At 46.0% G+C, this 13,296-nt stretch overlaps 1 protein-coding gene across 1 annotated transcript in view; it reads right to left on the bottom strand.

The window, feature by feature from the left end:
- ILDR1 (immunoglobulin like domain containing receptor 1) overlaps positions 1-13,296 on the bottom strand; it is a 192,603-nt gene that overhangs the window by 2,187 nt on the left and 177,120 nt on the right. The window contains exon 7 of the mRNA XM_069635973.1: positions 10,509-11,338. Within this exon, the coding sequence (XP_069492074.1) occupies positions 10,509-11,338 (830 nt within the window). The remainder of the gene's footprint in view (positions 1-10,508; positions 11,339-13,296) is intronic.

Below are 13,296 nucleotides of genomic sequence, written 5' to 3'. Positions count from 1 at the left end.
CTTTCTGGGGTCTGGGTCCAAATACCTTCAGTTATCCCTGCGCAAATACCTCCCCTCTCAAGCTCTTCGCTCCTCTAACTCCCTCAGGATCAGTCGTTTTTCAAAGAAACGAGCTGGGGGTAGATCTCGGTCTTCAGCTTGGGCCTCCCTCTGGATCAGCCTCCCTGCCACTCTAAAACTTGATGAGAACCATCTGTGGTTCCGGAAACACCTCAAGGCCTTCCTCTTAGCCTCTGCCTTTGGCCCACATCCTCCTCTCCCCTGCTCTCTTGGCACTGTGCACCGGTCTGTCCTCTGGGCCCAGGTACGTGCTCACCCTGCCACCCCCCCGCACTGCCTCCGGGCCACCCCTTGCACTGGGGTCTGCATCTGTACCCATACAGCCCCCCCCCTTTTTCTTCCTGCACTTATCAGACCTACCCTGTCTGCTGCCTTAAACCCAGCACTTGCCACTTGCTGGCTGCACTACCACTGTTTGTTGCCTTTATTATTTATTATTATTATTTTTATTATTATTGATCCGTTTCTCCTTTGCTCCGCACTTTCCACTTCTCCCCCTTCCATGTACTTTTCCCCTCCCCCTTTCCCCTATATCTCCGATGCACTTGCGCGTTCTCAATGTCACTGGGCCTAGTAAGATCATTGTTGTGTTCTCCCCTGTTCCCCTCCCTTGCCTTGTCACGCTCTGCAACACTTGTGTACGAGCGCTATATAAATAAAATATCAATTCAATCCACTGTGTGAAATGAGCAAAATGTATTGGCCCATATGTACCCCATGGAATAAAAGCACTTTAGATGCAATGTGCTGCTTTCTTCTTACTGTTTTGGGGAATTCATTTCATCCAGTATTCTACCTGGCACAATATTTGTATAAGCTCTCCGCATAGAACATTATTTGCTGCAATTTTCCTCTTGGAGCATACTTTCTGACTAGTACTCTTGGAGAAAGTATCCTTCTAGCAGTTTCTTCTGGGGCCAGGACGCTAACTGGCACTGTCCCCTGGGGTCACTATATTTAATAGTAAATTATTCTAGGGTTTACCCAGAGTCATAGAATTATGAGGGACTTCAGTTGGCTCTCAGTGGTGCGGAGCCCTCATAATTCAGAATCTTTTCTGGGAAGGCGTTGGCTCACGCGACGGGGGATCATTGCCTAAAACATTTCAGTATGAGCCGCTCCCATCATGAGCAGGGTCAAAATGGACTTTTGACTAAATTTGATCCCCTTTTATGGTGTTATGGACAAGCGGAAGAAAAAGGTGGAATGGAATGCCAGCTCAAGCACGTCCATCAATGACATTTTGGTTCTCAACGTATTCTCATGGTACAGTTTTTATGGTAGCAACACTCAAGTAATGAATGTATAACTAATATGCAATAAAAGAGTAACTTGTTTTCAGGAATGAGCGACTCATTTCTAATTATTGCATAACATGCACGTAATGACTGGCACAGGGGTCCCTCTGTTTGCAGAATGAGTGATTCACCGTGATGGTTTTAAAAAGGGAATCCTGCATAGGGGCCAAACTGTGGAGACCATCCCCAAGTGACGCCCATAGCAAGTCCTATTATGTGTTGCTCTGCATAGCAGGCAATATCTGTCAGAGGCACGTTTCACAGTTGAGAAATACACAATATGCACAAACAGGGAAAGGGCATTATTTGGGGTTTTAACGGCTTGCAGGGGACACAACTAAGTGGGATTCCCCCTTTAACACCGGGGATTCACTCATAACATATAGAAATGCTCCCTACCAAGTGATGATGTGAATTTCATACAATAATTACCTTTTAGTTATTTATTACTAAAAAGTGTTATTACTCATTTGTTTAATGAGTTACTCATTAGTAAATGGGATAAGTATTGTGCATTAATTTAATGCATTGTGTGAGGGGTCAGAAATGACAGCGGGACACAAAGTTGTCATGTTCCGATTATAAACTTTTATTCAACAAACATGGGTTGGGAAAATGCCACTGACTATTATAAAGAGGTGTTTCCCTACCTCAAAAAACTAAAAGCTAATGATCTGTCTTTGTCAGGATGTCATCAATGAAAAGCTGCCCTTGTGTCCAAACAACCTATCCTGACCCTCATACTAGAACAAAATAACAAAGTGACAAGGGAAATGTCTAGAACCTGGTAGTTGTAAAAAGTGTTCTTAAAGATAAGTAGAATGGCTCCAACATAGACGTTCTCCAAAAATAGAAACAACCTTAATTCCAGAGGGCGATTCCCTTCCCCTGGATTCTTCACTGGTATCACACATGTCTCTCGGTCCAACAGTTCCTTTGCGTCTTTCTTGGGCCACAATAATCCTGTAAGACAAACAATGTTCAGCCTTGTAAGTTCTTCTTTAATAAACAGTTCCTGTGTGTAACAAGTTCCTTCCTTGTTTAACAAACACTGCTTCTGCTCGACACTCCTTGTAGAATTTCAATGTGCCTGGTATACTCCCCTGCCAGGACTTCTCTTGCACTCACAATTTCCAGGACTCCTCATGTATTCACAACTGCCTGGTGTATGCTTGCCAGGACTTCTCTTGCTCTTGTTGTATAGTGCCTCCTTATCTTCAAGTAGCATATACCTTTCTTGTTGGTGTGCTATATCTACTTGACAAACAATCTCTTTACTTTCTGTAATTTCACAATGTTCAAAATCTTCTGCCGTCTTGATTCAAAAACAATCTTTGTCATTTCACTTTCTGTAACTTTACAATGTACTATTTCTCTTCGGCACAGTTGCTGAAATTCCCAGAGGTCCCCACACTGCTCTGGCCGTCTCACTGGTACTCTGTAGTGTTTTTCGGGCTTGCTCGCGCTTGTGCAGTGTACCTTCACCGCCTGATTCTGACTCTGGGCGGCTCTGCTGTCTCTCCAGGCTTCCTCACGGCTCTGCTCCTGCACGCTAGCTTCTCCGCTAAGGACAACGATGCTTCTCTTGGCTGCTGGACACCCAGGGACCCTCTCGTGTTTCACGGCATCCCCATGGTCTGCCTCGCTTGAACCACATTTCTTTCCTTCTCTGCCAGCGAGCTTCCTCACTCCTCCACACCAGCTCATGCTCCCAGCTTCTGCACACCGGTTTGTGCCTCTAGCCTTCGTCAGCCTTCACTGAAGCAGTCAAAGCTTCACCTGAGCTGCTGCTTACCGTTCGGTTCACATTTTTAAAGGTCCCGCGCACAGGTGCGTCATCAAACAACTTGCGCTGTCAATACACTTGCTGCTCTTTGTCAAATCTTTCACCCTCCTCGTCTCAGTACTTGGGTGATTGTGGGATTTGAAGTCCACTGTTAAGTAGTTGTGGAAATTAAAGTCCATTGGTGATTTTTGTTGCATAATGTGTTGAGTTTCTTTTCCAAAGATTCTACGTGGAAGATCAGTTCTACCTGAGGGAAAACTAACAAGGCAACAGGGGTTCTTCCTCATGGGAAAGTGGGGAATACCGCGTCTCATCCAATGAAGCCATGACATCTCCCTGGTGACTATCTCCTCCCATTTGATCCTCCCTCATATAGCCTCCCCGAGGGTCGGGAACAGGTAGCGGCTGCGGTCCCCTGGCGGCATGGAAGGAGGCTACCCCCTGAGGAATCTGTGATGACTCCATTGGATTCATCACAATTGTTACTGGAGTTTAATATAAAGTGATATGGTGTTATTTGACGTTATTTAAATCTGGTCCCACTTGCAGAGTTTTAGTATGGTTTTCTGGGAGTTGTATTGCTACTTTTTAAGATGCCTTACCAGAGCTTTGCTGTACTGTTCATGTGTCACTGAGTGTTCGAACACACTGCACAGCTGTCCCTAGTGGCCAGTAGCTTGCTTTTTGCTTGGAATGAGTGCCAGTTTCACTGACAAAATGACGCCATACCAGGTATCACGGCACTGCAGTAGGCTCATGATTTTTGACCACACAGTACTGAATCGTTGATTGCATAGGTTGTATTATGTTGCTCTGCTTTTGCACTACGCAAATCACTACTGTAGTAGTTGTTTCAAACTGATGAATACCTGCCCGATGCATATTGTGCCTTTGCCTGGGGTCACCAGAATCTAGTCTGCTGGGAAGAATAGCATGTGGTATGAGGGGGCAACATTGGGAAATAGTTTGCAGATACAGGTTTGGAGTAAGGCAGGGATAAATGCTTGTATTAGTATGGATGTATGTTTGTCCTTTGTACATGAACTATCTTCAATAGAGTGGCGACGGCAAGTAATATATGCACTGGAATTCCAAGGCAGTTTTGGAATACTGGAACATAGGGATTGACTAGTGTTGGGTGAGGGAGGGGCTTCAGCGCGTGCTTGGCCAATCCTGGTAGATAGATAGTCTTAAAATACTTGCCTTGCCTATTTATTGTACTGCCAGTAAATTCCAGAATAAAAGTTCTGAGGCTGCCAAGCCAATTCAGAAGGCAGCCTATTCGTGGTAAAGGATGTGTGAGCGGTAAATGTTTTTGTAACAAAGGGCAATGGAGTGGGATGTTATCCTCCTTTTACTGATGAAGAATCTAACTGAGAGACCATAAATCTAGATTTGGCTGAGCGTGTCCCCCTTCCTCTTTACTTCAGAGAAATAGGATTTAAGATTGTTAGAGACAATTCTCAGAAATGTGCTAATTCTTCTCTACCTTCGAGACCCCCAGCACTTCTGCTGGACTCTGGGACTTTTAATTTTGAACCTGGAAGAGAGTGAGACCTTTTTCCTACTCTCTCATGTATTTTTCCGATGATTAGCTCTGTGTTTCCTTGTGTTTTTGGAGTCTGACAAACTCCATAGGCATCTTTTTCCAACTGCAGTAAAGTGAAATTGACTTTGCTTGGTTTGTAACTTTCCAAACCTAGCACACACCATCTTATAATAGGGTGCTGGAGGGGTTACTTAGTAGTCCCTTCGTCTAGCTTCTCATGTAAACATTTTTATTTTTCCCTGAACACAATTAATGGCGGGTGGCAGTGGTTACTTTTGACTACCGTGTCGTGTCTTTACAGCGGGCTGCGTACGCGGCTACAGTAAAGCACCCATAGGTGCCATTTTTGTCAAAATGGCCCCAGTCTTCTTTTTTTGCCATTTCTTGTTGTTTTGGTCCTTCTTGAGATTTACTCTGCGCACCAAATCAGGTTTGGTCACTTTGTTCATTTTACCTTTGGCGGGCTTCAGGAGTGAAACCCGCCTCTGGCTCCAGAGTGTCTGGTGGGGAAAGGAAGTGAGGGAGGTGCCCGAAAACTCCCCGTGCTTAGTCTCCTAGGAGACAGGAATGCACTCCTTGGTGATTGGGCGGCTGGCTGTCCGCCAAGAACAGCCACCCTGCTGGGTGACTGACAGCTGGGCTGGAATGAATGGGAACAAGCTGCATAAAAGGCAAGGCTTTTTGGCTGGAAGGCAGAGTCGACCACTGGACGAAGGAATCCGACGAAGAACTTGAAGAAGACACCTGCTGCATCTCCTGGACCGTTACTTTGCCCGGTGAAGACCTGCTGCGGTGCTTAAGCTCCAAGTTTGCCTCCACAGAGAAGCCCTGCGAAGACGGCTTCTCCCATTGATTTGGTGGGACCAATCAACTCCCAAATAAGTCACCTGGACATCCATCTCGGAGCTGGTTGAATTTTCCGCAGTGCTGCTGGAAACGGTAGAGCCAGGGAGAGGAACACCAGTTTGTGTGTATTGATTTAAGTTGGCCAAGAAACTCCAGGAAAATCACCCGGACTCCCAGGAAGCAGGAATGACAGAGCCCGAGCCCCCTCAGAGTGCGGGACCCCAGAAGCAAGGAAGGCCCATTTCGACAGCCAAGAACCGTGGTGGTGCTGTTTGCGGTAGACACGAGGAGCTGAAACACTGAAGAGCCACTGATTTGAAGTTTGCCGGTTGCGATCGGTGACCATCCCGTTGTGGATAAGGAGTCCTCCCTCTTGTCCCCACGACTGAGGCCCAGGAACAGCAGGACCTGCAGAGCTGCACAGGAAGCAGGATCACCAGCTGCATCCTTTCTTCAAACCAAAAGGTACTGTTAAGTCAGAGAACTTACCTCTCATTGTAGATTTGCTTGTAGCTTCTACTTCACAAGTCTCCCGGCATGTGGCCCTACATTTGATTCTTCTTTCTTCTTCAAAGAACTTTTAAAACATTGTGCAAAGACTTATACTCACCTTCAATAAGTGCTTCAGTTACCAAGACTTTTGCCCATTGACATTGGCTTATTTTAGCTCCCTGAACAACACTTCTCACCTCTGTTTTTGCGTTACACCTATCCTTCCAGGAAGGGGTAAAACTATTCTGCATTGGGGGGTTCAAAAGTATCTGCTGTGTTTACTAGTGCATTCGAAATCTCTTGTTTATTCTGCTGAATCTTTTTTTTTTGCGCTCGCTCTGCCTACTCTAGATGTAACAGTAATATATTAATGCCAACAGCATCCTAGTTATTTAAGTTACCAGAGGGTGTAGGAAGTGTCTGTTTGCCATCCCCAATGGGAATTACTGAATCTAAAGAACCTAAGAGTGTGGATTGTTAAAGTATATTTGAGTGTTACTTTTATGTTGCTCCCTTCTGAAGAAGGCTTGTTTAAATGACTGGTAAATAAATTAGTAATTGTTTTATCAAGAAACCCTGAGTATCAGTGTTTATTTGAATACTTGCCACTGTGAATCTCTGTGTAACTACCTTACTGCTCACATTGACCCCTCTTGATATAAGCCTGGCTGCTCCACCACACTACCAACCTGTGTAGTTCAGACCAGGATGCTAAGGTTTTTGTAGTGCACCCTAAGGGTACTACCCCAAATCTTTACCTAACAAAGATCAATGCAGTTCTTTCAAGCACAATAGCCTCCAATAAAACGGTAATATATAGCTCAACATACATTTGTTAATGTAATAGTTATTTTAAACAAGACCAACATTATTTTAAAAAACATGTTTTTAGATTTTATGGATGGCGGCAAAACAAGCAGGGTCACTTTCCAAAAATCAGTGACTTCATCTCATCCAGGCTGGCCAATTACAACAGACTTTTGATATGATAAGTCATTTATAACGGTACGACGTCCTTTCATTGTGGGATGTTTATTCGCGCAAATTCTTTTTTGAAAAAACCCATCACATTTTTTTGAAAATGAGGGCTTAGGGGAGAACCCCACCAAAATTGAAGCAAAAAACCCCGCAAAAAACATCCTGCGATGAAATGACATGGAACCTTTACGCACCTGTACGTGTTTCTAGGAGCGATTTTCCGGTGCATCTGAAAATGTTGAATAGTTCAGAGCCAAAATCACATGAGACTCAATTAGAACTAATGTTCCCACCACCAAACGCCCTTTATGGCTTCCAGCAGCCAACAAGGCTAACAGAGGCAATCTGCATTGTCCACAGGGCCTTCCACCAACTTGGCCTCACTTCCTCACTCGCAAATTCAAGAAGCAAAACCATGCCTAACCCCGTACTGCACCTCTTCTCTACAAAAGCACAGCTCAAAACAAGGCCAGGCCAGCAGGCCAGGCCAGCAAGCAACCACTCCGCCGTTCAGGCTGGTTTCCTCTGGAACGTTCTCTCGATGCATTGAAAGAAATTCAGGACCACCTGGCTTCTGAAAACTGAAGATCATTTACTCTTTCCTCCAGTGGTCGAGAGTGGTTGGGAGTGGTTGGGAGTGGTGCTGCTCTACTTTTTTAAATTAAGTTTTACTGTTCCTATACTTTATTTTGAAAAGAAACCATTTCAGAATGGTTTCGTTTTAGAATAAAAGTGTAGGAAGAAGTTGAAACGTGTACTTCAGCGCACTGCACTGAACGTTCCAAGCTGCTGGCATGTTTGTTTAGGGGTTTGTATGGCACGCGGGAGGGGCGTGGCGTTGGGATTTGTGGGATTTGTGGAAAGAGGGGACAGTCCAGCAGGGAACATAGTTCCACTATTTCTTTTAATACACTTCGACCACTGCTTTCATCTCAACTCTTTTCTGATCCCGTCTTCTTTACCCAGCGCCTAGAGGAACTTTTGTGGCACACGCTGCTACGCTGTAGAAGTATTCAAAATAAATATAATTTTCTTTTAAAAAACGCACCCGGAGGATTTAGGGCTGCCGTTCATTTTAAGCGCTCCCTATGATGTTTTTTTGCGGAACGGATCCCATGCAGATGCCAGTTAAATTGTGAAAGCTTAGGTCGGAAAAGATGGTTTCATTTCGTGGGGTGTTTCAGCAAATGTAACAATCCATTTTGCCATTGTGCTTACAAGGAAGAACCTTCTGCTGCGTGACCCTTGGACATCAGAGGGGCATTTAAAGGGTAGTAAGGGATAGTATGGGTGCGATCCTTTGTGAAAAGCACTATGACCAATATATGTTGGGCCTGCTTCATGGAAGTGTTTTATAATGGCGCAATCCCTTAGGAAAACGTTCCATGAATCAGGCCCATTATCTGATGTGGCCAGCTGCACTGTCTAAATCCCAAGGCCCACCCACGAGGACTTACAAGGAAATGCAGAAAGTGAAGAGTTGGGATTAGACTAGGGTGTGCGCTATGCCCCTCCAATTAAAGCCAAGTGGGGCTTGTAAGTGTTTTGAACATTAAACAGCTGATTAAAAGGGTAGATCCAAATAAATGAAATAAGCAATGTAGCTTTGCTTTATTCTCAGAGTTCCACTGTTGGTCAGCCAACACGTGTTTCGACCTGTGGTGGTCCTCAGGGCTAAATAGTCTGAACGGAAAGGTAGTTGACCCTTTCTTTGTCCTATACGTAGATGGACCAGAAATGTGTCTGACGGGATCCTATGAATTGCCAATTCTTTCTATATGATGGGGTACAACCCAATCGGAGCTGTATCCTGGCTAGAGTAGGTACTAGTAGTTAACAGAGTCTGCTACGCCCAACAATTAAGAGTATCCAATCTTATTTATCCGGAATTGCAACCCCAAATAAGTGGTTGAATACCAATTAATATAGGTTCCATGTCATGAATGTATTGATGGCATTATAAGGCCTGTTTTGCTTGCAATACCATGGTCCTTCACCATTAGAAATTCACAGGTTCTAATACCTGCAGAATTTAAAGACTAAACAGCAACCACCAAGGGCTTTGGGACCACTTCCAGTAAGAACACACAGGACCCACTCAACCTGTAGCGAAAACAATGTAGAAAAACTCAGAGGAACTAATTTCACTAAATTGAGCTATATATGACATGTACAAGTGGACTGCCCTTCGATTACCCCGATGACTAGTAGACGGCCTTGTCCTTCCAGGTCCTCACACTGTGTGGCAATGGCCCTATGGCTGAAGGCCACGCACAAAAGGTCACACCCATGGATTGCAGCACAAAAGGTCACAAGCCTGCAAGTGCGAACTTTTGTGCATAGCCCTCTACCTTGGTGGGAGTTCCCCCGAAATTTCACCCGCTACACGGCATCCTCCGCACCTCTCAACATGCTCCTGCTACTCCCCCACTTACCTGCTTCCCGGGTTCCTTCTGCGCTCTGCAGAGTGCTAGCCGGAAGCCTGATGCACAGCACGGGGCACTTTTGTGGCCAGGGCTTCTGGGTACGCGCTCTGCAGACTGCGACCGGGCACAATGGGTACAATCCACCAGTGGTTCCCTTTCTCGACTACACACTCTCAGGAAGGAACTGCTAACCCTCTTCAACTACCACATTCCATAACCAATTGCCAATCGTCCCTTCCCGCCTCTGCCAACAGCATGAGCAGTTCATAAGTCTGCACAGCAAGTTATGTTAAAGCTGCAACATGCCTCTGCCACCCTGGATGGCACAAGACGCAACTTCCCTTCCTGTGTGGAAAGATCCCCGCTACCCCACTAGGTCGGTGCTATGCAAGTACGTCCAATGAAACACATCAAAATGGCGGGAAAAAAAAGAATTTAGAAAGTAGGATAAAATGTGTCACAAATCAGAGAGAACATCCTGGAACCAAGAAAAGATCTCTTCCCTTCAAAGCTCCATCAAGTCAATGCAGCTGCCTCAAAGGTCTCTGCAAAAGTACAAATAAAATCACTGCAGTCACCTTTCCAAGGGGGGGGGAGGCAGAAATCCTACAATAGGCATTTTTACCCCAGCTTCTACAGACCAAGAAGAAAACTCACACAGAATGAATGCTTATTCATTTAAAAACCTGAACAATTCACAAGAAAAGTAATTAATGACAGGATTTTTGTGACACTGTCTCCGTACTGTCAGGGCGTCGCAGATTACATGCCTTCAAAACAATTCAGGCGTAAATGAGACTGCATTTGTTCCAATTAAAAAAAGATGTAATGCCACTGTGCGCTTAATATGTATGAATATAATGTGGGTGTTTACGGTCTAAGAGTCCATTGGTGTTTTTGTAAAAGACATTATTTCTCATTGCCTCTGTGACAGACATTATTTCATTATCCATGAAGGGCTTGCAAACTGCTATCAGAAGATTAGCATGATCAAGAAGACTAGGACACAGGCACCTGTATTGCTAGTAATTAAAAGAAGAATATTAATAACCCAAGAGGGGCTTTGGTCTCACCGATTGTCGCTCTGTTCCCGCTCTTGGGTTTTGACCTTTTCCGGTAGTGACATCCAAAGACCGGTAGCTGGGCGGTTTCTCTTCCTCATAGGTACGTTCGTGGCGGCGTCCACCTCGGCCCCGGGGGCGTTCATACTCCTCCTCTGAGCTCCATGAGTCACGCCGTGATGGTGGAGAGTAGCTACGTCTATGATCGCGGGGTCCAGATGGACGGTCTGGGCTCCCCCTCCTTGCTGAATGGTACTCTCGTCTGTCTGGGGACAATCGTCTGTCTGAACGTAGATTGGGGCGCCCCCTGGAACTGCTGTAAGGAAAGTCTTCATTGTGGTTGGCAGGGCCCTGCCTACGCACTGGAGACTCATCCCTTCTTGACCGGCCGCTGTTGTAAGTCTCTCCTCTTCGTCCCATGAGTCGATCGTCTCTTGGCTGGTCATGAGACCCTCGATTGTAGCTTAAGCTGCTCCCACCAGAGCGGGAGTCACCCATGAAATGGTTTCTCCGCCTCTCTCTTTCTTCCTCCAGAGGGTCCCAGATTCCTCCTGCATTGATCCTTTGATGCGACGTGTTGCTAGTTCTTTGCGAGGCAGGGACGTGCTCAACAATGGGTGGCAGCTGGATGACCCTACGGTCCATCTCTCTAACTCCCACCTCACCGAGGGAAGAGAGCATGCTCGGGTGATGGCTGCCACCACTGTAAGGTGCACCAACTAACATGGGCTGCGCAGTGTTGAGGTTTTTAATTTCAGACTCCAGGAAATCCAGAACTTTGTTGCTGATTGGTGGAGGAGGTGGTGGGTAGTTTATTGGGAAGCTGTTCTGACGAGAAATATCTGGAAGGGAAAGAAATATCAGGAAACAGTTAGAAAGCTTAACATCAAGACAAGATGCCATATCATCCTGAAAGGCAGAAAACGAAAACTCTCTCTCTCTCTTCTCTCCCCCCCCGCCCCCCCTCGTCAAATACAAGAAGCAGCATTCTGTCCAGGCAAAAGGAAAGAATGAATGTATCTAGTAGGTGATTTTCGTTACCGGCAGGTATGTGGCGAAAGCATTGAAACAAATAACCACCTCAGCCCCAGTAACAACCACCTAGAGACACGTGGGCCTTCATTATGAGTTTAGCAGCATTCTGCATGTGAATACTGCATGCAGTCTTTACTTTTGCCTCATGAGCTAATCATGATTTAAGAGGCACTGCCACAGCAGTGACAGAAGATACTGCATGCAGAAAAAAAAATCAAAACACTGAATTCATTGTTTAACGCACGGGCAGAAAACCGGAAACGGTGCAGTGCACATGTTAAGAACAGCAAACACAATCCATTCTGAATCACAGAACCAGGCATCCTGGGAGGCGCAAGCGAACCAAAGTTCACTGTCCTCACTGAGGAGGTTGCGAAGGAGGCCCAAACACTCTTTGGCACCCTGACAATGAAGAGAGGGAGCACGAGGTGCACAGCAATATGGGGCGCCAACCTAGACTGTAGGCTTGCAGTGCCCATCCACCCCCATGTGCAAGAATGCAAAAGGTGGTCGTAGTACTCAAGAAGAGGGTAAGGGAGCTACTGTCAAAACCCATGAAAGCGGGCAAGCCATGCCTACCCTTGTCCTGACACTGTGGGAGGTGAAGGCAGCCTCTGTGATCGACACTGGGGGGGCTGAAGGTGCTACAACACAGAACCCTCTACCGCAAGTGGGGAGTAATAGAATGAAGCATAACAATGACTTGGATGTTAAGTACTTTATGCCTTTTGAAGACACATTTCCCAGTCAAAACACAATGCAAAGCCATAAAAGAAATGTGTGACATGTTCACAGCAACTCCTAATGTGATCTAGAGGTATGGTGCATTTTCCCAACAAACAACAGCTCTTCAGCACCCAGGCATGTTCTGAAATGCCTGGTCAGTAAAAAGGACCCTCAAAAGGGCATGTGGGAATTGTGCAGTCTCAACAACTAAGAGCAGCGACTGACTACACACTTACTGGGGCCCCAACAAATGTCAGAGCATCCAAAAAAGGTGATGGTAAGGAGTGTGACAACTACCAGCAGGATGCTGTAACATCCCACACCACCACTGCTGGGATTGCTACCACTTCTACCATCACCACTGCTGGATTGCAACCACTTTTACATCACAAATGACAGGATTGCTGCTACCCCCTCTACCATTGTCATGCTGCTGTAACTGACACTTGATCTGCCAGCGGGCCGAGGTACACGCCACAGCCTTGCAGAACAACCAGGTGGCTGGTGACTCAAACTGCATGTTCAATCTCTGGCTGCACCCCATGGGAGCCTGCTGTGGTCATCCGTGCTACACAACTGTAAGAGAATAGCCACGAGGGGTGAGGAAGCTGTAATCACACGGCAGATAAAAACAGGGGGTATTTTAGAATACCACCTGTTATTACTGAACACCATAAGTAAGGTGGGTTCTGGGAGTTTCTCTCCATCGGCCTATATCCCGGGTTTGAGTCTCAACCAGAGTCTTTAGCTCACCATCCTTTCACAGAAGAGAAATGTCCAGTACCTACATATCAGTCTTTGTCCTGCCCAAGGGCAGTCTAGCACTGAAATGCCAGGCAATTCTCTTCTGAACAAGAGTACCAACAGCACCCCCAGACATGTGTTTCGGGGCTGGTTGGGCCTGGTCAGTGAGGTGGAGCTGTGCCTCTCTAAGAACAGGGAGCAAGGATTCCACGTCTGCATTACCCTAGTAACTTAGGGAGAAAACGCAAAGATACTTAATATGCATAAGTAAGGGGGGGGTTCTGGGAGTTTCTCT

This window comes from Ambystoma mexicanum, chromosome 7p (genome assembly GCF_040938575.1).
Source record: "Ambystoma mexicanum isolate Mex_15411 chromosome 7p, UKY_AmexF1_1, whole genome shotgun sequence".
Lineage (NCBI taxonomy): Eukaryota > Metazoa > Chordata > Amphibia > Caudata > Ambystomatidae > Ambystoma > Ambystoma mexicanum.
This window is presented reverse-complemented; position numbering and strand designations above follow the sequence as displayed.